A 24,164-nucleotide genomic window follows, 5' to 3' on the forward strand; every position below is an offset into this window, starting at 1 on the left:
CCACAATTTGTCAGATATTGGCTCTTGGAAGTGGAAAAGATTTTTTCCAGAAGTAAAACAAAGTATTTTATTGAAGAGACTGAGATTAATGAATTGCAGTCTGTGAGTGTGAGATGCATGTAAACAAAGTAAAGGGAAGACCTGAAGAGGAAGTAAAGCAGCAACATAACCAAATAGGCAAGGTGAGAGAGAGAGGCTGTTGGTAAAAGGCAGGGCTTTATAGATTGGGAACTCTGGCCTAACGCTGCCCCAATCCGCTGGGTAGCTGAAAAACAGAAACAGCTTCCAGTTAGCTTCGCTTCTACTGTGAATATAGGCAAATTATGCAAATGTGCGACATGGTGGCATTGTGTGATGGCAAGAAGTCATGGAATTGAAGGCAGGACTACACTGTTAAGGTGTTTCAGGCACTTCAGGAGCAGTATTTTCTGTGGGAGAGAGGAGCTCCCATTGGCGCAGACATTTGACTTTTTAGCTTTGAAGAACTTTTACATGCACAAGAACCAATAAATAACCTACATAAATGAAAAAGCATATTAAGTCTCTAAGCGACTAATGTTTCTTGGGGACAAAACAACCTTTTTAAAAGTTGAGTATTCACTCACCACATGTCCACAAAAACATGTTTTTTTATTTTATTCAACAAATTGTTCCTCTGTCAACTCAACAGAGATGTATACAGTAGCATCTAAGCTATAACAAAAAAAGACATGCAGTAACCAGAAACATCACAGACACACTTTGAATCAAACAATCATGCACGCATGCAGCTGAAACTCAGACACTCTGTGGTCAACTGTGTGATTTATCTGCCGGTTAATGGGATGCTGTGTGCCGTTGTGAACTTTGCAGTTGATTAAGGCGGCTGTCTCCTCTGTGGCAGCCCGCAGTTTTGGAGGCTGACCCATCAGTTGGCTGTAGCTGCAGGTTCACAGACCCCCGCTGACATCTGCTGTGCGGCAACAACCTCCATCACTAGCCTCACTAGCCGACTAATGAGCCTCCACTGGCCAGTCTGACTGGAAGCACATGGGCAAATGGTAGAGCTATTCATCAAAACGATTGAGGCGTGACCTCACAGTTATGATGTTAAAGAGCTGTCTGCCACATGACGACACATATCTGAATTAGACTTTTATACACTTTGCTATGTACTGTATAAGAATGGCCAGTGTTCTCATGAACTGTGACTCTGTCAAAGCTCTACAGACATACAGTATTTACCCAAAGTTCAGAGTTTTGCAGAGTTGACCGAAGCAACATCTCCTGTTACTGCAGGTAAGGAATACATATGGGTGTGTGACGTGACATGGCAATTTTGCTGTCTTCAGTGTCAAACATGTATAAATATAAAATATTTTTGTCAAAAACCCTCTCAATATTGTGCAGAAGATTATGCTTTATGTGAACATACTCAACATTTAAACAGTTCATCACTCATTTTTTCAGAATTTTCAACCAAACACAACAAAACTCATGTCGTGTGACTGTCCGACACTCGTTCCTCAAAGTAAGAACTTGAATAAAGCTAAGAAAAATAAATGCAAAAATTCTCAAAACAATACAGAAAAATAAGACAGATGTCTATTTGTGAGCCTACTCTTTTCAAAGTCCAAGCATAATGTTTTGAGTCAGTTCTGATCAAAAAGATTTTGTCCCACAAATCACAATCACATGGTGTGACACCATTTTGGGATAATTCAACGGGCAACTGTTTTGACATCCTTGGGAATGAGAGGTCCTTCTTCAGCAAGGTTGTTCAGTACTATCAATACCAGACAATGACAGGTTTCTGAGGTGAGTTATCATTTTTATATTTTCAATAAATCAGATTTTGTTGGCACTCTGACAAAAGTCCCACTTCCGGATGTCTTTTGGTGTGACACATTTTTCTCATAGAAATGCAAAAGAAATTTTATATTTTTTGTCATGATTACATGTAAATCTATGTTGCTTTGTCACAGCTAGCATCTTGTCAGCATGTTAATGTGTAGCTACAAGACTCAAGGTTGTGCTAAATGCAGAAAACATACTATGGTGTGACTCTTTATCATATGGTGTGACCTGTCTGCCTGTCATGCCATATGATTAGATTGTCACACCATATGATACGAATTGTAATTTCCTGCAGATATAACAATAAATAACAAAGTCCAATGTATGTTTTATCCTTTCAAACATTTGTTTGGGTCCATCATCACATAAAAGCTGTAATTATCCACAATAGATTGTGTTTAGTTCAGTTTAGTTTTATTCGGTGATACAGATTTCTAGTTTATCAGACAGACTCAGCAGACCCCTTCACAGAAACCTTAGAATGCTGTTTAAGTCTAAACAATGTTTTGTCTTCGTCTTAAACCATACATTCCCTTTTCTTTTGTCAGCTTGAGGCAAATAATGACACCCTGCGAGGAGAGAGGAGTTGCTGAGGCAAAGAAAAGAAAAGTAAACGACAACGGTCTGTTTCCATTCGCTGACCAATAGGAAGGTCTGAGGGAGGGTTTTAGAGGGTGCCTTCATTGTTGATTCAAAAGGCCTTGGGGCAGATTTCTTGAAGCCTGGCAATACATGATATCTAAAATATCACTGGACTAGAACACTGTAGGCAGTGCAACTAGTGCACTAGTGCAATTAATATTTCCTGCCATATGAGTGATCAGTACTCACCAATAGGAAGGTTCATACATGGTTTGCATTGACACATGGCGACATGATCATATGGTGTGACGCTATATCATTTGGTGTGACATTCCAAATTGTGAAGATAACATACCTTTATTGATGATAAAACGTGAAAATGTTCATGGAATACATAGGAAATAGTATGAGCAAGAGTCACAAATATTTTTATAATTTTATAGCAAGGTTTGTCACAATGAATAGAAAAAACGTTGAAAGACTGACGACACAGGTCTCAAATTGAGCAATGCTTTAGAAAATAATACACAAATTTAATTAATTTTCACAAAACTATGATGGATCACAGTTTAGTTATGATAAAGGACTTTGATAAAGTGAGTAACTTAAGAAAGGTATAATCCATTTTCATTTTATATACAATTATTTCCATGTCACACCATATGACGATTTTAGGCACTAATGCAACAAATTGTCACATAACTTCTGATTCCAATTGAAAATCTAAAAACAACATATGTTTCTATACAGATGAGAGTTAGTGGAACAAAAGTCAATCGTTTTTATGCCTGTTATTTGTAGTTTTTGAAAAAACACTTTTTTCTGGTGTATATGTCACTGACCCATATGTAAAGCTTCAAACCTCTGCTTTAATCAATATTTGTATTCCCTTGTGTGCAGCCTACCAACTTTCACTGATAAAATATTTAAGTTAAGTTATTAATTTAAGCAGTGTTCTTCAATCCTGTTCCTGTGAGACCCCTGCCCTGCATGTTTTAGATGTTTCCCTGCCCCAGCCCACCTGATTCAAAAGATCAGCTCGTCATCAAGCTCTGCTGAAATGACCCATTCATTTGAATCAGGTGTGTTGGGGCAGGATTGAAGAGCACATATTTATGAAGTCAATAGAGAAACATAATGTTTTTTTCCAGCTTGGTTTTAATCACATTTTATTTATTATCATTTGCAAGTGTAAACGTAAAGTGTATGTTGGCATTGACATCTGCTGCGATACGATCAGCCCATTTTTCTTTGTCTGCATTCACAAATAGGCTGAAAATACATTAAGGGGATTTCTTTGAGCCTGCCCTCACCCTTACCTCATAACTCCTGACCTCACTCAATAACCGTGTGTTCTTCTTGCCTACACAGCAGCCTTTAAATACACTATGTGAATTGCAAACTGCTCACCCATAACGTAAGTAGTCCCCTCTTTGTGGGCTTTGCACACATCTTATTGTCGGGTTAATATAGTAATAGGATCAGAGCAGTTACAGGCTGGAAGGCACTTAGAGAGGGGCAGCAGAGTTTGTTGTCTGCGCAGCATAAATTTGCTGTGAGGTTTTTGTCACTTTGAGCTGTGTGAGTTACAGTGAGCGTGCCGTTTTCTGAGCCTTGACCCTGAAGTGAACTCTGGGGCAGAAAATCATCATCTATCTTGGACTATTTTATGGTGGCCATAATTCGCTGGAGACAGAAGTTGGAAGGAGATGTAAGCATTTAGACATGATCACTTGTATCCACAAACACTGGCTTTTGAATGGCTTTTGAAGACATTATGTGGAAACTGACAATCGAAATTTGGAGTGTGACCACATCGGGATGGGGCCTCATTATTGAAACTAAACTACCTCTCTTCTGTAGGTTGGGACATTTTTTGTTATTGTTTTTGAGTATGGAATCCTTTTAAAAACGTATCATAAATACTTGCAGAAGAGTTTAAAGAGGTCATATTATGCTTTTTGGGTTTTTTGCCTTTCCTTTCTTGTGTTATGTAGCATTTTTGTGCATGTAAAAGGTCTGCAAAGTGAAAAAGCCCAAAGTCCATGGCAGAAAACACTGCTCCTGCACTGCCTTAAACGTCTGGATGGAGTTGAGCCTTTACTTCCGTAACTTATGTGCGTCACTGTGTAACAGGCATTTATATATATATATATAATACATACAATAACACATATAATAAGATATATACGGCAGTACTGCTGCCATGGTTACCAGCTGTAGCGCCGTTAGTTTCAGTCACACTACTTTGCTTGGCATGACCCGCCCTACTCTGCCTCTGATTGGCTACATCTTGCCCGTTAAGGTATGTGCTTGTGAGACTCTCATCAAAGATTGAACAAAGGTGAGATGTCACACTCTGTGGCTAGAACAGAGTGTTCAGGACACAGCGTGTAAAGGGGAAAAGTGTTTTTTGAAAATTAAAGTATGTAAACCTATTCTACAAGGAACCCCAAATAAAAGTATGAACCTTAAAATTAGCATAATATGACCTCTTTAAAGTAAAGTAAATCAATAAAACTGTATTTATTCCTGCAAGGGAATTTGTATGCAGCAGCTTGCCACCTAGATACAGATATGCACACAATAGAGAAGAAGGAAATAATAATCACAAAGCTAAAAACATTTAAAGGCAATATTCTTTGAAACTGTATGTTAAAAATCAATAAATTACTATAAATATGTTAACAGTCTAAAAATATGCACAGTATACAAAGATACTGACACTGGCTAAAATAACTTTTCTAAAAGGGATTTTAGTGCTGCTAATTTCAACACCCAATGCAAAAGCTATTTGCACCTTTAATCTGCTTTTAGCTCCTTGTACGTGATCCAGTCTGTATTTAGACTATGTGGTTCCCTCCCAACGGCTGTAACTAACGTCCTCAGCCAACCCCTCCTGGAACTATTGGAAGCATTTCCAGCTAACAGGCTCAGACAGCCTACTGTAATCTACCTGTTCAGTGTGAATGGCAGGTAGTTAAAGTAAACCAGGGGCTCGTGAGAACACTTACGCAAGAGTTTTGTTGAATAAAAAGCGAGTAAATATTGGAGTTATATTGATCAGCTGGTCAGAAACATGGCATACGATGAGGTACTAATGTTTCTCTCCAATGCCCACACTCTCAGACTCACAGACTTTGACGTTTTGACTGGTTATGGGTTGTTCCACTGTCAAATTGTTAATGGCCACTCTCTGTAAGTCTGCATTTCTGCAGATTTTGCCTTACTCACAAATCATAGCGTTGTCAGCGTTAAAAACTGTGTTACCATAGTTACCAGGGGAAACCTGAAAACGTTAAAAGAAAGCAATGATAATCCAGATGATGGTGCTCTTGAATATTTGATTCTTTCTTAAGTATCCTATTTGCATTTTTGCTGATATTTTGTCATAGAACTGATTCTCTACCTAAATCACTCAGTTTATTAAATAACGGAAAAGCGAATAAGCTTTAGAGACATTATGGAACTGTGGAAACCTCTGACTGAATATGTTTCTATTTATGTATTTGTGTTCTCCTGTTTATTTTACATTTTTTCATATTTAAAAAAGTGATGTCGCAAAGTGCTGTCCCACTCCTGTTTCCACCATTTTGGCCCTTTGCAACCCATCACACTTAAACACTTACCAGGTGCCGACAAGTAAATCCTTCAGGGTTCAGGGATTAAAGTTTTAGGAGGAGCATTGGGATTTGGCTGAAATGTCAGACAGTAATACTGACAATCAGAATACAAAGGTTAGTGCCAATCTATCGTGTAGATGTTAGATATTATTTCATATATATATATATATAACAGTAACAAAACCTCATTTCATGCCATGGTAACAGTTTGGACCAAAGCCTATTCTGACCGCCTCAATGTTACTCAAATGGTGGAGCCTGATTGCTCGCCTCCTCATCCCTCAGTTCAGCTATTGTACGCATCGCCTTTGACCTATAGGGATCTCTCTTGGGGATGAAGTAATAGGAAGTTTCCTCTCTGGGGTATTTTTCCACCTCAATCACTCTGCAAATAAATGTAGCTTTATGGCTGGGTGCCCTCTTTTTCTCCCACCCACCCTTTTATCTCCACTACATCCAATACAAAAAGAGAGATGAAGTATAGATGGGAAATCATATTTTGTGATGGATGATCTTCACCAAAATGTGGTCATTACCGCTAAGGCGATTGCTATTTTGATGCATAGATTTCCTTATCGACTTGCCTGGAAATTTAAATGAGATTTGAATTTTTCATGTACCTCCAAATGGCCGGGGCTGTTAATGTCTTGATTTCGATGTGTGAGCTCGAGCACACTGACAAGAATACCTTAGCAGAGCGTAATCCCCAGCAAGTCCCTCCGTCATAGTCATACGAATTATTCATTTTCCCCAGATTTGATTCATTAGGTCTTTTTTGTGAGCAGTTTTTGTCATAGTAATTAATCAGAGGCATATTTTGATGGTCATTATGTGAAGGGAAACAAACAGTTCTGGAAATTTAATAAAATGTTAGCTACATGTGTAAAGTCCATTCTGTTCCTTAATCACTTATTCAGTCATATATTATTTTTTCCCCCCAAGGCAAAGGTTTTATTCACATTCTGCAAAATTTACCTCTCCTCCTTTTGACTGAATTTTAACATTTTAACACTGTGGGACAAATATTGCGTTCTTTATGTGGACGTGTATCTGTTAGAATTTGTCCTTCAGATCTCTAATCACTCTCAATTTTGCAGTTAGATTCCTTGGCAACAATGACATTTAAATGACTTTACATGCTCAACATTGTTGTATAGTCCCTTTCACCATCCACTGGTTCATATCAGCCACATTGTTAAAATGTATCTTTTTTTCTGGAAGGTGTTTCATTCATCAGTTGGCAATAAGTATTTATTGAGATTCTTTGGGTGCAAAGGCTCCAGGACACATCTCTCTCAACGAAAATGCATTCTTCATCTTGCTATTTTATGCAACAGAGAACTTTTTTCCTTGTGAATATGGGATGCTAGAAATATTTTCTATTTAATTCTTCAGTCATTTTAGAGCTTGTTGTACTGTGATAAGCAGAAATCTTGTAATGAAAGGTGTCAGACAATCAAGTATGACTGAGAGATCCACATAAGAAGCAATGGTCTCAACCCATTTTCAATTTTTTTCGGGTACCCACTCGGCTCGAGTTACAAGGGGTAGTGGTTGAAATCTTCACCTATGAATGGGCCAACCCAAGACCTCAAGAACCTCATATGTCATAAGTTATTGTTGTTGCCATTTATGTCGTCAAATACTTACGCTTTGGGTTTGTAGGTTGGGCAGGCCACCAACCTCTCATCAGCATTTGACGAGTTAGGAATGAGACTCAACAATCAACTGTCTTACAGATTGGACCTTTAAGACTTGGGATTCAGTAGTGAAAACATTTGCATGGAAAGTCATGTGACCATGTTGGAAGGCAATAATGTTTAGTGTTAGTGTTATAGCTGTTCTGAAAGACCAAATTTGAAGGGGAAAAAACAGGCGTCATAGAGATAAGAAAAAGTTCAAATATGGGGATATCAATAAGGGTCAACCGATATGTTTCTTTCAGGGCCGATACCTATACAGATGAATAGTAAGTCCAGGAGACCGATAATTAGAACCGATATACATTTACAGAAAAAATAAAAACCTTAGCCTCAAAGTCGAGAATAACCAGTGATGGAATGCAACCAACTACCAACTTATGTACAATTTTGAGGTATTTTGCTTCAGTATTTCCATTTTCTGCTACTTAATACTTTATTTGATAACTTCAGCTACTAGTTACTTTGCAAATTGTGATTATTCAGTGCTGATGGGCTATTACTTGTGACATCAGATAGTGCTGTGGACACTGAGACCACAGAGTGCTTGCCATTAACAGAGGCAGGATGATGCATCACAGCCAAAGTACAACATTTAAAAATGTTTTTGTGTCTGATCGGCAATTAGACACAAAACCACTGACACCGCTAATCAGAAAAATGCTGAATATCAGTCCCGATGATCGGTCTACCACCAGATAATAGTGCACAATTTTGCAAAATTGTTCTTCAATGGCAGTAATATTGTGAAGCCTACTTTCACACCTGCTGAAATGTGTGAAAGGGTGAAAGTGTGAATGTCAGATTGTTGGTTTTGGAAAGTTACTGGCATTGTCAGACACATCCGAATCCGATACCATAATTTATTTGCCATTAACTAAGTCTTTCCCTAACCTTATCAATACTGTAATTGCCATGTGCCGACATACTAGGAAACAAGAATTTTAAATGTTTTAACAGTAGGACTTTTATGGCATGTAATCCAGGCTTTTCCTAAATGAGCCAGTACTGACATTCTTGTATAGCGATAGTGTGGAGGTAATCGGAAAATGGACCTCATGTCTTCTTCTCTTCCCACACCCAGTTAGTACCATCTGATTCTCGCAGCCTTCCACTCAAGAGTCACCTACTGAACCTCTAACTACTTTGTCTTCACTACACTACTACAGTCTTCAGTCAACACTCACTGTGTATTTTTACTTTTCTGAGGAAACACTCGATTCTGAGTCCACTGCAGCCTACATTGACCTTCCAAGTCCTTGCACTGTTTTTGACAGAACCTTTCTCACCAGGCTCAACCTTGTTCAGTGTTACACTTTCACATAGAGATGACACAGTACAGCAGGTCCCTAGGGTGTAAACCTGTGAACAGCAAGTGGTGAAATGTGAAGTTAAAGCTGTGGTTTCCCCTCAAGTTGACCTGTCAATCCTGCCTGTGGCTCCGGATCTCCTGAGGACCAGCATACCTCTGCACAAAAACATGAAGAGCCAGTTGAAGAAAGGCAGCCAGAAAGAGAAAGAAACTAAAAGCCAAAGACAGAGAGAGAAAGAGACACAGATAAGTGCGCCTTTGAAGAGAACATCAGCGGGCCTCATGGCACTCAGGCAGGCCTCCCTTCTCCCTCCTCACTGAGGACCCATCTCAGCAGATGAAAGCAGGAGCCTCTTTGAGGTGGCGCCCTAGCATTATCCCTGCATCCTGCATCAAGTAATTGAAAGACCTAAGAGTATGGTAGGGGGCTCGGAGAAGGGAGGGTCTGGACTGAGTCATCCTTGCAAGTTTTGGACTTGCAGTAAATGAGAGGACAGAGCTGTATTTTGTCATTGCTTTTCACTAGACGTTCAGTGGGTTTGGGGGAGAAAACAGCAGGAAAGGCTCAAAAAGTTGTGAGGTTTTTACAGAATACATTTCTATCAATCACCATATAGCAATGTAATGTAATGTCTCTTGTTCGGCAGTGAGCCAGAAATCTTGAAATCACGCTCAGGGAGGTGCATTTCACCATAAACATGTGGAATCATGTCATGGTTTATTATAGCAAATCAGTAATTTGTTGTATAGCACCTTTCATCGAGGTTATTGCAATTCATAAATGCTTTTCATGTTAAGTTAATAACAAGAGACACTAGAAATCTGAACAATATAGAAGAAAATGTCCTTCCTAGAAATGAAAGCAGATACTAGAGCACTCAGCACCCACTGTTTTCAACAAGTACCGATGCAGCTCTCAAATGGATGGAATATAACATGTAATATATGCAGGAATCTGTGCGTCGTGATGGCTTATATAGTTGTGGGTACCATAAAAACAGTCTTTAATCTGAAACTAGCCCTGTAGGTGCCACTTTACCTGACTGGATGAGTAAGAAAGGACATTTTTGCCTGAAGACAACACAGTTTTTTGTATGCTGTAGTGTAGACAGCAAGAAAAAAAGAGAGAGAATATTATTTCATGTCTTACAATGCTTTTATTTGAGTATGGGACGGTCCTGAATGCGCTCAATGGATCAGAGTAATCTCAGTTAAATCAGTGTCAATGCACTGTCTGCACGCTATTTAATCCTCTCTGGCATGACATTTAATATGTTGTAAGGCACATGTATTATCTTTGTTTTCAGATGAATATAGTACAGACCTTAAGCTAAAGCAATTGTGTTCATCACTTTCAATGTTGATCTACATACACTGCCTGACTACAAGAGTCTTTTATGCATGGTGACATTTATCTTTACATTCCTGATGAAATACACAAGTGTGTACAAGTGGAAGGAAAAGCTGTGTCATTATTGTGGTGTCTCATGGGAAAAGGTCCCATTTAACCAGGTATTTTCTAACAGTAACGCAGGGGACTCATACCTTTGTCATGTCTTCTCCGAAAGGTCTCCTCCTCTCCATCCCCGTTCTTTTTCCTCCCTCACTCCCTCTGGTTTTCCATCGGATGCAAACAGAACATGGTTTCTCATTATCAGCCAGACTCCTCCCTCTCTTTGACTGGTGGTGTTTCTCCTCCCTCCCTCTTGCGTGGAGAGCTCGGCAGTGAGCGTTAATCCCGGATTGAGCTGCCCTGCCGTCTGCATCCCGTTGTTGCTGGGAGAGCATGGCAAGGCTCCAGGACCCCTGTGCTCACACAGGAGAGAAGTGAACGAATGAGAGAGCAAGAGAGAGAGAGAGAGAGAGAGAGAGAGAGAGGAGAGGGAGAAAGGAAAGAGGTACAGTTGGGCTGTTTCACGACTGTCACAGCTGCTTGAGCACTGCACTGCACTGAGTGTTATTGAGTTTCAGTCACACACACACTCTCTCATATAAACAAAGGAGAAAAGAGAGGAAAAGGAAGGATGACGGCCAGTTTGTCACATCTGTGGGTGCAAATGTGAATGAAGAAAGAGGAAACCTCGGTCACAACCTGGGTTCCACCACATCGCAACTTCTCTTCGCTCGGTGTTTCCTCTTCCTCACCGCTCACACTTGAGAGGGATTAAACTTTTTTTTTTTTTGATCTCTTGTTGGCACATCCGGATCTGTTTGAGCCTCTGACATGGAGTCTCCCACCAAAGAGATCGAGGAGTTTGAAAGCACGGCCCTGAAGTACCTCCAGCCAGAACAGATTGAAAAGATTTGGCTCAGGCTCCGGGGACTGTGAGTATATCCACTTTTACTGTTTTCAACAAGTGTGTGTGAAGCAATGCTGTGTGTGTGCATCTGTGTGAGTTACATCTGAGTTTGAATTAAGCTTTTCATATTTACATGTGCAATTATCTCTAATTATTTAGCAGCAGTTGCTTAATTTACAGATTAATTCTGATTTAAAAAATGCAAGAAGAATACAGAAAAGAGCTTGTGTATCATCATTAAAGCCTGGTATTATTCTCCTCACACTGATGTTGTTTACAGCATGTGCAAGTGTCGATGTGGGTGTGTGTGTGTGTTGGTTAGTTTGTGTGAGAGAGAAGGACAGACTTATTGATAAAAGTAGAGCAAAAACCTAAAGAACACAGAAATAGAGAGAGAGAATGGGATTACTCAAACCAAACAGCACTGAGCTTATTCCTTTGAACTATTTGAAAGGTTTTCGTATTTTATTTGAAAGCAAGGAAGAAAAGGAAAGTACAACAGCTCCAGGGCTGCTCACACTTGCACCCTTATTGCATGTTTATCTAAGTCAGTTGAAGTCATTTTTAACCTCCATGCATTAGCATTTTTAAAACGACAAGAACATTGCGATATGTCAGTGGTTTGGCCCTTTTTCACGTGTCATCTGACATGCAGTAAACACCTGTTGTCCATGTAGAAGTCTGATGCAACAAGACCATAAATTGTGGACTTGAATGATTGAATGTGTGTATTTTCGGTTGAGATATTGTGGCTGAAGGAAAATCCTCCCTCTCTGCTCATATATTTTGTCCTATATTTCTCTTTAAATAATACAATACACTCCCATGGCTTCACATTTCTCATTTCTCCCGGTTTCTTAAGGGACAAACTATTATAATAATACTTTCTCTCATCCACCAACCAATCAACACCTCACTGACCTTTTGCCCTAAGAAGAAAGCCCAGCACTCAACTGCTTTATGCAAGTTGAAGGGGGAGCTGTCCATTTCCAGCTCTCATTCTTCTTACTCGGGCAGGGGTGGGGGATATGATGGCGTTGCTAGGAGGGTTGCATTTAGAAAAAAAAATCTTTAATGTTGCTGCTGGAGGTCTGAATGAAATGCAGTTTCCTTCTGCGCCACAGACGATGACTGAGTGAATGAATCGTGCACAGGGCTGCAGTTCTTCTATCAACCCTCCTCTCCTCTCAGATCACTCTGTTTTATTTTTAGTTATTTCCATGTCATGGTATCTCTATTGTCCCATGATTAGTCATTGTTTCTGTCTCTCTCCTGTGTCAGAAGCCCAATATTTGAGTCCCAGCACTGTCATCCTCTGCCACATTCAGTTTCCTCAGATGACTTGATTGTCACTTCCATTTGGCCGGCACCATAAATTCCCTATCATAACCATCTGTCTTTGTTGATGGATAGTGAATCAGATGAATGTAACGGGGGCCCCAACCTTTTATTTATTTATTTTTTTACCTCATCACGACTTCGCTGCAGTCTGCTGGGTGCTCTGAGGGCTCCTGTTGCGTGTCAGAGATCACATTAGCCTTTAATCTCACAAAGAGCCTCCGTCTGAAGAGAGGGAGCTCCAACTGCCAGGCAGCCCCCACAGATGTTAACGTTTGCAGTGTATGCTGTGTGTTTATAGGGAGGGATCAACAGTGTGCTGTACATGTATGTGTGTGTGTAATTGGGAAAGGTTGACTGTGCATGTGCTCGTGTAGATGATATAGATTGAATGTGTGTTTTAGAGTATATACGGCAGCTTGGTGACATTTACTGTATGTGCTGCCAGCTTATCCTAGGAGATTTGTTTGGCAGCTGTATGATCCGTGTGTGTGTGAGTGTGTGTGTGTGCTGGATGGCTATCACAGCACTCTCTGGCACAGCGTACTCCGCAGAGTACACCAGTCATCCATGGATAGACAGAGAGAGCATTTGCTTTGGACAGTTTTCCCTCTGCTCCACCTTCGGCTGTGCAGTCTAAATCCTGGTGACGTCCACTGATGAAGGCATGAACAGCGTGTTGTGTTTTATTACCTCCCTCTGACAAATGGCCCCTTTATATATTAGCATCTGCGATAGGGTTTCAATGGATTTCCATTGATGAATTAGATCACTGTGACAAAACCGACCTCTCCGTCACCCACTGATTAATGGAAATCAATGAATTATTTAATCACTTGATCAACAGTTCATCTCAGAGAGCTCCCTTAAGGGGAGGGCAACTTAGATTTGGCCCAAGGAGATTCAAGGTGGCCGGATGACCGCTTTGTGACACGATCTGATTTTGTGAGGCACTGACTGACAATCCAAGGAAAAACAAGCTGCTGTTAGCCATCCAGACAGCTATTTGAAAAGATCCTAAATATGTTCTTTCCCATGGTTACGTTTCACTAAATACCCCGTCTGTGACCTTTATGATTACAATAATTCCTGGAATTTCCATGACCCCTTCCAACTCACATCCTCATTATGCCGAGGACATTGCATTAAAGCCTCCTAATTAGAAGAGGCTCTGTGTTGTTGACACACACATTTGGATGTAAAGCAAGCTCAGTGATAGGGGGAGGGGGAGGAAGGAGGGACAGAGGTTAGGAGAGGAGGTGAGGAGATTAGGAAATATCCATACTCCAGTTTCTCCACCTTATTTATCCTTATTTATCCCTCTCTCGTGTGCTTTTGTTATCCAGATCCTCCGCTTAATACTCTTCCTGTTCTCATGTCAAATTGTAATTGCTTGATGGACCCCTGATGACTGATTGAATCATCTGTTTCCTACCAATCTTGAGGGAGGTCTTAACATTACTTTACAGAGACTAACTTCCTTAGCTTGCAGTTTTTCGCTGAGCTCGAGGAAAGATTGATACATAAAACGATTGAGAAACAAATCAAGCTAAGTGCTGTGAATTCTGCCTGACTGGAATTTAAATGCACCTCTGTAGTTCATCCTCCCCTCCACTTCGCTGTTATGAGTGCCTTAAGTGTGTGTCAGAGTGTGTGTGTGTAAATTCAGCTTTTAGAGTCATGCTGGTATCTCTTCATAGAGGTGTGGGTGTGTTTTAGGCTAAATGTTAAGCTAAGTGATAGTGGGTGTGTAAATGCAACTGTGTAGGTTCACGGTGTGCGTATGTGTATGTGTAGTAGTAAAGTAGGTGGGATGTCAGGGGGTGGAGTGGTGTGTGTGTGTGTGTGTGTCTATATTTGTGTGTGTGTTTCTGCATATCATTACACCACTCTTAAATCCCACATCTGCTTCAGTGATTGTCTGCATTTGCATTCTTATGAAATTTTAACACAACTAAATGATATTCAATCCCCAAATAAAGGAAACAACCACTGCTAACATGTAACACGTAATTGCTATAAATCAACACATTTGTTGTATTTTCCAGGCAGCTTGTTGTTATTTTTGGAGGCACATTGACTCTCATGCAAGAACATTTTTGTATTCTCACCTTGAACCTCCCGCAATTTTTTCTGCAAGATTTGTTTTTACCAAGTAAGATTCAGCAAACGTATTGCTCGTTTAAACTCAATGAAGGCCACCTGTGCAGAAGTAGGTGTGTGTTCATGAGATGACTAATTTGCATAATCAACACCTACGATTGCTGTATAAGGGTACCTGCTCCACTCTGTTTGCGGGCAGGTTTTATTCAGAAAATTCTTAACCAAGCAGCATAAAATAATTTCACTTTGGAGAGCTGTTCGAAATCAGCAGTAAAAAAAATCAGTAATTGTATTTAGAGATGGGTATTGCCACTGATTTCCTGAATCACTTCGTTTCCAATTCACCACGTCCCGATCAATTTTGCTTGGATATAAAAAAGACATTCTAGTAGAAATATTGCTGTAAATTGTACAAGGAACCCTCTAACATGCATCGTTTTTTGGTTTTGGAGATTGTGGTTAAAATCTCCCTGTGGAAAAAAGAATGGGTAATTGTCATGATTTTAGCATCTAATTATGACAAAGACTTTTGTGAAACAACAAGAAAGCAATGACAGATGTATTTCAAGAAAAGAAAAAATAAGAAGAAGAAAAAAAAATCGCATTTCAGACAACCTTTGGTGGCCTTTTCAAATATAAATTCCAGATTTTACAGGGGGCATACTGAATGCACCATGAAGTCCCTATGTGCACACAGACAGCAGAGGACAGAAGCAGCACGTACGTAAATGACACCAGCACTATAGATGAGAGAGACTCTCAGCATAGTTATTTTAGAATCGCATCACTATTTTGGTACAAACATTATCAGCCATCGGATAACCTTTCAAGATTTACTCACCTAGCAGAAGGCTTCCTGCATTTTGGACTTGGCCGATGTTAATTTCTATTCAAGGGAAAAGATATACTGTATATTAAAACATTGATCTTGGGATTATGAAAATCAATTGAATTGGAAAATCAATTTTATAAAGCTATATTAGAGGGACCCAAAACAACGCTGTTCTGTAACTAAAATGAAGAATGAATGGTTTGGTATAAAGTAAAATGCTAAAAAGGTCTTTAAAAATCTAATTGGTTAGCCAATTACATAGATGGGAGGCATTCAAAGGGGTGCAAGGGAGATGGACAAGAGAATATTACACAGCAGGTGATGTTACACTGTCAGGTGCGACAGAGCATGATACTTGATAGTGACCTGCACAAAGGCCCTGAGGCAGCTGTTTGAGGAGCAGAAGGTTTTCAAACTACTGAACTGTGTAAGTGTCTTTGGCAAAATATGCTAATGGAATCATTATAAAAGAATTCTTCAAACCTCTCAGAATATTGACAAGCCATGATGATGATCAGAATATGAATTTCTGCATTTAATTTTTTTTTAATTTTAGTATAATTTTAAGTTTATTATGATTCTCAAGTCAAAGAATTGTTTTGCCCTTTGAAGACAGGCAGACTACCTCGACATGACTAGTACAACCAACATTGAATTTCATGCATATGAAAGAGAAAATTTACGTAAATCACTTGTTAAGAGCAAATCTGTTCACATGGGTGGTTCTTGCAAGAGGCTCAATGTCTTTTATTTTTATCTCATCATGTTAAGTATGAATGAATCCAACATATATCACATGGGTGACATTTCAATCGATGCCTCACTGTCCGCATGTTTGTTTTCTCTGTCAGGCGCAAGTACAAGAAGACATCCCAGAGGTAAGACCTGCTGCTGGGACTCTGGACCTCTTCCCTTCTCCTCATTCCTCCCTCCTATTTGTCCCTCCTCCTCCTACTCTCTAATTTCTGGATTTCCTCCCTCCGCCCCTCCCACTCTCCTACATCCCTGAACATCATCCTGGACCTCCTCGACCTGTTATCTTCTTTTCTTGTCATTCATTGTTGCTCATCTTGGAAAGCACTTTGTCGCTCTGTTGTGAAAGCTCAATTTGAATAAAAATGGTGATTGTTATTGCTATGGTTATTATTATTATTATCCCCTCTGCTCATCCATCTTCATTCCTGAGGGCAACAGATCTTAGCTGAACAAGTCAAACACACCGTGTCAAATTTGCATGCATTCACTCTTTCTATCACTCACACTCTCTTGTGTTGATCCAAGTGTCAAGTCATTGTCATTGCCAGATAACTTGCACCTTAATGGATAGAAATTATGGCGACGCAAAGATCAACTCACAGACCTTTAAAGCTTGACGAATAACTTGGAGGCCAACCATGCATGTTATCTTCTTTATTATAAAACTTTGATTTGTTTGGTTCTGTTGGAGAGGCTCAGGGGAAATCAGGCCCTCTATAAACTGGAACATAAATGCATTTACTTACAAGCTTGAAAGATGGAGTTAATTAATGCCATTGGATGAGTGGGTATTATAGATTTAAGTATGATTTTTACAGATGCTTCTGTATTGCTCTGTTTTATGGCATAAGGACCCCTTTTGCATCTGGCCATATGAGACAGAAAACAAAGATATTCTGATGTTTTGTGTACATTCAGATTTAGAAATCACACTAGCCAGGTGCTTTTGTAGTAAATGGTTTAACTCCCAGCTCTAACATGTTTATACCTGACAAAACTCAAGTGCACATCATGTAGGAATAAACGGATTATATTCAAGTTTCACTACTTTTATCACATTCAGAGGCAAAAATGAACAGATGTTTTACTGTCTTCCAAGACTGATTGGAGGCAACCAGTTTTTCGTAGCCAGAAAAGACCAAATTCCATAAAAAGACTGAGACCAACAAGAGGTTTGGTGTTTCTTAACACACAGTTAATTCTCTCTGGAGTTGTTCCCTGATTCTGTACATTGGCTGCCTGCTGCTCCTCTGGGATGGGTTCAATGCAGAGAACCAGTTTCACTATGTTGTACATTGTGTTATGTGAGATAAAATAAGGATTCTTATTTTTCTTTCTGACTTTGCTGCTTTGACTGTGGCAACTTTTTCAAAGTCCTAGTAATTTACTCAAACATATTGTCACTTTAGTTTTCAGCAAACAGGTGTAAACAGTGCGTTTGTCAGGGACTATGCTATAACAAAGTATAACCAATACCTCTGCAGACCAGAGCAGTGACAAAGCAGCTCCTGACTTTTCTGTATTACATCAGAAAACAGTAAAGGTCTGTTGAGGCATCCAAGGCTTTTGCTCATTTGAGAGCTTGAATAATTAGGATTTGGCTCTCGCCCCTTAGCTTGCAATGCATAGCATTATTTTGTGAAACAGCTACAACCCTTGAATTTAAATTGTGCTATTATAACATCCTCCCCAAAGATGATGGAAAAACTCTAACAAAAAGGATAAAGCACACTGGAATGACAAAGAGTAGTGTTTCCTTATTCAAAGCGATGGTCGAAGGATAGAGGGTGTCGTACACTGTATAGATTGTAAAGCCTCCTGAGTCAATTTGATATGTGATTTTGGGGCTATATATACAAAATTGACTTGACTTGACTATTTTTTAGATGTGGGTTGATGCACATTTGGTGCTCTTGTGAGTTTTACAGCAGCAGGATGGTGTATGTGGGATTGCCTCAAAATAAACTATGGTGCCCATGCTCATCATAATGAAGGAACATGTCACATGTCACAACAGTGTGGCTCACTGATGTTTTTTAATAGTTTGGATAATGTGGACAACAAAAGAGCTCTGTGGCACAGATGATATCAGGCTAAAGCGACACAGACAGTACTTAGTGGTATTAGTTCATTATTGGTTTTTAGTCGTGTTGTTCTGACAATGACAAAAATAGAGAACATCACCAGCCTTAAGGGTGACATTGATGGTAAATGTGCCCTACAACATAGCATGTTTGCAGTTTTGTTTTACTTATATATCTTCCAACAAGTTTTTAATTATAATTTTCGAACACTGGCATCTTTGAAGGCCTTGAAGACAGTTTATTTCTACGTACAATACATCACCTCAATCAACAACTGGTCCGGTTACAATCTGGAGAACGCATCAACAAAAATCGCGTTGACTCAGTAAACAGAAAATTGTAAGTGCTCCGCAAATGAAGCTCAAAACAAAAATAGGTTGCCGAAGAGCCACTCTAATGTGGTTTCATGGCATTTTCCTGTGAACTGTGGGATTGCCGCACAGTTAGAATAATTGAACAAAACTCTCCTCATGCTACTTATTGGCACAGCGTGTGGTCGTTTGGAGCAGTATAGAGCTAGCTGTTGGAAACGCTCATTCTCTCTCCTCTCTCTCTGCCGCTGCTTCTCTGTCTCTCTCGCTCTCTGTGCTGGGTGGGTGAGTTCCTGTGTGGAGGAGCCGGGTGATTGACAGCTCCATATGTGTCTGTGTAATTACGGCCGGGCTAATTGGCAGAGAGGAACACTGGGACATTGTCATTACTGACACACCAGTACAACCCCTCACACATGCAGATGGAGGGAGAGATAGCCCTCTTCTCAGAGGGAGGGATGGGAGAGAGGAGTGTTTGTGTGAGTGTTGTTTGTTTGGGAAAGGAGTTAAGAGAAATGGAAGAGAGACTGTGAAGAAAGGTCTGTGTAGGCCTTTGTTTGTGTGTTTTTATGTGGGTTTGGTGGGGGTTGTCGGAAAACAGTTTGCCTGTTATCGTTTTTGATTGTATGGTCACTTTTGTGCTCTGTTCTTCTCTTTCAATATTTGCTAAGCCACGCCCGCTTAGTTACTGTTGCTATGCCTGTCAAACTTTTCATTCTCACACAGCACATACAGTATGTGGTTTACAAAGATAAAAGTGGAAGATTTACTAATTGAATTCATAATTTCTGAAACGATGGGTCCTTGATTGCTGACCCAATCCATTATTGCTGTGTTGGTGTGGTTCATCATTGCAATTATGTTTTTGTAATCTCACAGCTTTGCCTAAACCTAAACCTATTCAAGTATTATTGCTACCTCAACCTAACCAAATATTTCTTTTGCCTAAACCTAACCAAACTGTGACAGAAAACTTAAAAGAAACGTAAAATAATAAATGAACTTAGTGCAAAAATCATAAATGAACAGTATAATAATATGTCACAAGCAGAATACAAACCTTAATCTCCTGGATGAGAGTCTTGTACTCCAATCATGAAGCCATAATGGCTTGCCTAGAACAGTGGCTTTTGTCACTTTCTTGTAATCAGAAATGTTGATCCTGGAGAAACATTAATCACGATGTTCTAGGAACAACATGACGATATCAGATAGACCTTGAGACTGGACTAGACAAAAGCAGGCTTCTTGATTCTAGCCTGCAGCTGTCAATTTTGCCAGCTGAGATGGCTGAAATGACAACCGTGGCTGACAGATTTTATCAGCTGTCTCTAGATAGCTAAATAGGCTAAAAGTAGCTGTATGAATTGTTTGGAAACGCTGTGTCTGACTGACTTTTTTCAAAATGAGAAACCTGTAAATAAGTCTTAAATATGCTTTTGATTGCTACATACATGATATCATGTACGCTAAAACATTGAGGTTAAGCTGCATGTCCCAGCAAATAGTCAGCATCCTCACCAGCTGATGAACCCTGTAAAAGACATGGAAGTTAAGAAACAGAAATGTTGTTTTGCAGTGCAGAAGTGGTTAGACATAGTATTATAAGTACAATAAGAAGAAAATATGTCAGTGTGATATGGAAGAATGCATCAAGAATGCTTTTCATTCTAACATGACCCTGTGCTTAGCTTGACACCACAAGCAGCCAGAAGTGGGTTTATTGCAGTTTTGTTCTTATTTTCAGCTTTACTGGCACAACAGAGTTTGAGGAGGAAGAATAACTGTTGTGTTTGGGAAGTGTAATTCTCAGTTAGTCCAGTGTCCCCAGTATTAAGTCTGGCAGGAGTTGCTGCAGGGCTTTTTTTTTACATAACCACAAAATAATGTCGTCTGCAAATGTTGCTCAGGGCAGAAACACGGTCCACTCAAGTACATGAACGCAAGATCGATTTCATGCGTTGTTGCGTTCTGGAATGTGTCACCTGAAAATTGTAACGCAACACAAGCGTGAGCTGCAGTCTGAGCGTTGAAGCGCTATAACATGAAACAACCAGAGAAAGCTAACTTCTTTTTCACCTCTTCCCTCCTCATCTAATTATTTTTGTCTTCCTTCTGTGCTGTAGGTTGCTTCACAGATACAATGTTTGTTAACTCATGGAAACGCTCTGATTCTCTCAATATCGCCCCTTTGAGGACTTTGTTACCTCCACCTGTACGTAAGAACGCATGTTAAGTATGCTCACTGTGGATGCGTGTTTGTGCCAGCTAGGTCAGGTGTTGTCATTTGCATTCGCGTGTTTGGGTAGAACATGTTTTTGCCCTAACTCTTTGCCGTGCAAGTAATGCTGGATGAGGGTTGTCAGCCAGACATGCTGATGTTTGCAGTTTATGTTAGAGCAGACAAAAACATTCTTTAATTCATTACACTTTCTGGTTTTGGTTAAAGAGAGGCTGCAAAAAAGACTTCGCCCTCCAAGATTCATAGTACTGCTTCAGCATGTGGAGAAGGTTCGCCAGACCTGCCCTGCCTAGTAATGGTTGCCAAGCTGTGATTGGCTGGTCCCTGTTAAGGCGATGGGTTTTCAGTCGATTCAAAATGTGTTACTTCTTTGACAAATCTCTGCTTAATCGTTTGCTTCTGAGTGTGCCAGAGAGCAATTTGATCCACTTGCCAAGAGAGAAAAAAACAGCACTTACTCTTGTGTTGACAAAAAAAAGCATTGATCACCAAAGCACCACCACTTGCAGTGATTATTCACAAACAAAGCAACAAGTAGATGGCTTGTGTGTTTCTTTGTGCCCCCTGACAGGTGCCTGAATGCTGCACTGAATGAAAAAGGCTTTCAATTAAGCCTGCAAATATGCCACAGTGGTCACTCCTTGTAGCTCAGCTTTAAAAAGCTTTAAGTGTTCTGCCATCTGATCCAGGCAAGCCTCCAGCCTTAAATGGCCTTATGTAGTCTAGTCTTTGCCAACACCATTGAGGTTGTGTCTGTGTCTGTGTGTTTATGTGAGAGTTTTTGTCTCCTTTCTCCCTCCCAGGGATGCTGTATTTCTTTGGAATTGCAGTTTTGGAAGCTTTGCAGGGCTACAATACATGTTTTCAGAGGCAGTAATGACTCAGCCTGCTCAGGCATCTACAGCCTGGTCTCGTCCACATTGCTCCAGTCTTCTGACACTCAAAATCTGTTTTTTGTTCTGTTTGTGCGGTGTCACTGTTTGCGTGCAAATAAGTCCACTTTTCATTTTTTTGCACTCTTTTTGTTGACCCTTAAACTTAATTGCAGATAATTTTATTATTTTATATTTTATTTATTAATAAGAAAATTATGTTTGTACAAAGTAGCCTTTTCCTGTTCTATATGGCATTTGCAGGAAGGGCAGTAATTATTCTTTGTTTTTCTGGAGCCTTGGAAGATCATTCCACCTACAGATATTCAAACTTGTTGTGACCCTTGTTGTGGTCATGTTCTATGTATTTTGGGAGTTTTAATCACCTTGGGGAATGAGTTACATTAACCGGTCTAAGAACTTACACTTTGTCAGCTTTTTATATGCTAGGTTCTGTATCGTTAGACTCAGTACATTTAAATTTGACTACTTTTTGGTGAACAAAAAAAAAAAATATAATATCAGTGTTTGACTACCAGGATTGTATTTATAGTTGTGTGGAATACCAGTCCTCATTTTGCAAAATAAGATTCACAGAAAATTTGTTGGGGGGACTTGAACTAATGCTATGGATCTGGAAAATACAACCCAGACAAGTTATTACCACTCACCAGAATCCCAGACAATGTACGATACCTACGCTTTTATCTACTAAGACTCGGCCATAAACAGTGCTTTTTGTTGAATGTAACAACAAAATAATGAAATGCTACTTCAGGTAAGATTACTACCATAGATAGTAAGCTAGGTAGCCAGACATGCAAGTAGTTGCAGCATGTTTGAGCAGAAAAACACATTTTTAAGACATTTCTTGCTCTTCTGCTTTTGTTTTAGTTTTTTATAAAGGCTAAGAAGCTTTTAGTGACTGGCTGCTGTTTTTTATAGCTATTTCTCTTTTAATCTCACTCTTTTGAAATCTAGAATGAAACTGTAGCACTAACATTTATCATTTTGCTTTTTACATTTCTGTGCGTATTTGCCTTGTTTATAGCTACTGTTTTTGCCATAATATAAAAAGTTTATATGCCTCTATTTTTTGTATGTATGTTGAATAAAATGTGTTAAAACAATTTAAGGAACTACTGTGTAGGTTGGGGAAACGTGAGTATTGCTCCTACTCCTTCAACCTGTGGAGATTGTTTCAGCAAATGGTTTATTCAAAACATCTTTGACAAATCTCTGCTCAATTGGCAAAGCCACTGATCACCAAAGCACCACTACTTACAGTGATTATTCACAGACAAAGCAACAAGTAGTTGGTTTGTGTATGTCTTTGTGCCCCCTGACAGGTGCCTGAATACTGCACTTAATGAAACAGACTTTCACTTAAGCCTGTAAATATGCCACAGTGGTCACTCCTTGTAGCTCAGCTTTAAAAAGCTTTAAGTGTTCTGCCATCTGATCCAGGCAAGCCTCCAGCCTTAAATGGCCTTGTGTAGTCTGCCCAGTTGCCAACTCCCTTGCCGTGTGTTTATGTGAGAGTTTTTGTGTCTCCTTTCCTGCTCCCAGGGATGCTGTGTTTGTTGGGATCGCAGTCTTGGAAGCTTTGCAGGGCTGCAGTACATGTTTTCAGAGGCAGTAATGACTCAGGCATCTACAGCCTGGTCTCGTCCACTTTGCTCCAGTCTTCAGACACTCAATCTGTGTTTGTTAATTTGTTTGTTTGGGCAGGACCGACATTTTGTGTTGCAGTGTTTCTGTTTGTTTGGGGATAATACATAGGTAGCTGTTGGTCCATGTAGTACAGCATGGCAGTAATTTCATTCTTGGAAATAATATTTGCATAAAAATGTCAACAAAGGAAACAGTGAATGAGAAAAATCACCACATTGACAGAGCGATGAAAAAAGAGCAAGAGAAATGGATAGGAGGACAGATATTGTCAGGCTGAGAGTCATGAGGGAAAATTGAACTCTTTGGTTAATGTCAGTAATCAGGGAGCAGATCTTCCAGGCATTGGCTGCCTTTCAAGAACAGCCCATTAGATGCCATTACCCGAGCCTCTCTGTCTCTCTTTTCAGTGGTTTGGGGCCATTTGTCAGTCACCCGAGCTATTGGGCTATTTATTGGAGATGATTCATTTGGGGCAACAGTGCAGTACTGGTTTCACACTTGTGTTAGCTGGCTACAGAACAAATACAATCACTTCTTGTAAAACAAACAAATAATCATCTCTTGAGCAGTAAGCACAAGAAATCAAAGCAGGCGATAAA

General features: G+C 39.8%; 1 protein-coding gene across 2 annotated transcripts in view; it reads left to right on the top strand.

Moving 5' to 3' along the window:
- Nucleotides 1–24,164, top strand: part of pde1cb (phosphodiesterase 1C, calmodulin-dependent b) — a 110,481-nt gene that overhangs the window by 33,389 nt on the left and 52,928 nt on the right. The window contains exons 1-2 of one of the 2 annotated variants that reach the window (XM_073491470.1): nucleotides 10,865–11,378; nucleotides 16,478–16,504. The exons of the other annotated variant lie outside the window; for it this stretch is intronic. Coding sequence (XP_073347571.1) covers nucleotides 11,278–11,378; nucleotides 16,478–16,504 — 128 coding nt within the window. The 5' untranslated portion in view covers nucleotides 10,865–11,277. Of the gene's footprint in view, nucleotides 1–10,864; nucleotides 11,379–16,477; nucleotides 16,505–24,164 lie in introns of those variants that run through there. 2 annotated transcript variants of the gene reach the window in all.

The sequence above is a fragment of the Pagrus major genome, chromosome 21 (genome assembly GCF_040436345.1).
Source record: "Pagrus major chromosome 21, Pma_NU_1.0".
NCBI lineage: Eukaryota > Metazoa > Chordata > Actinopteri > Spariformes > Sparidae > Pagrus > Pagrus major.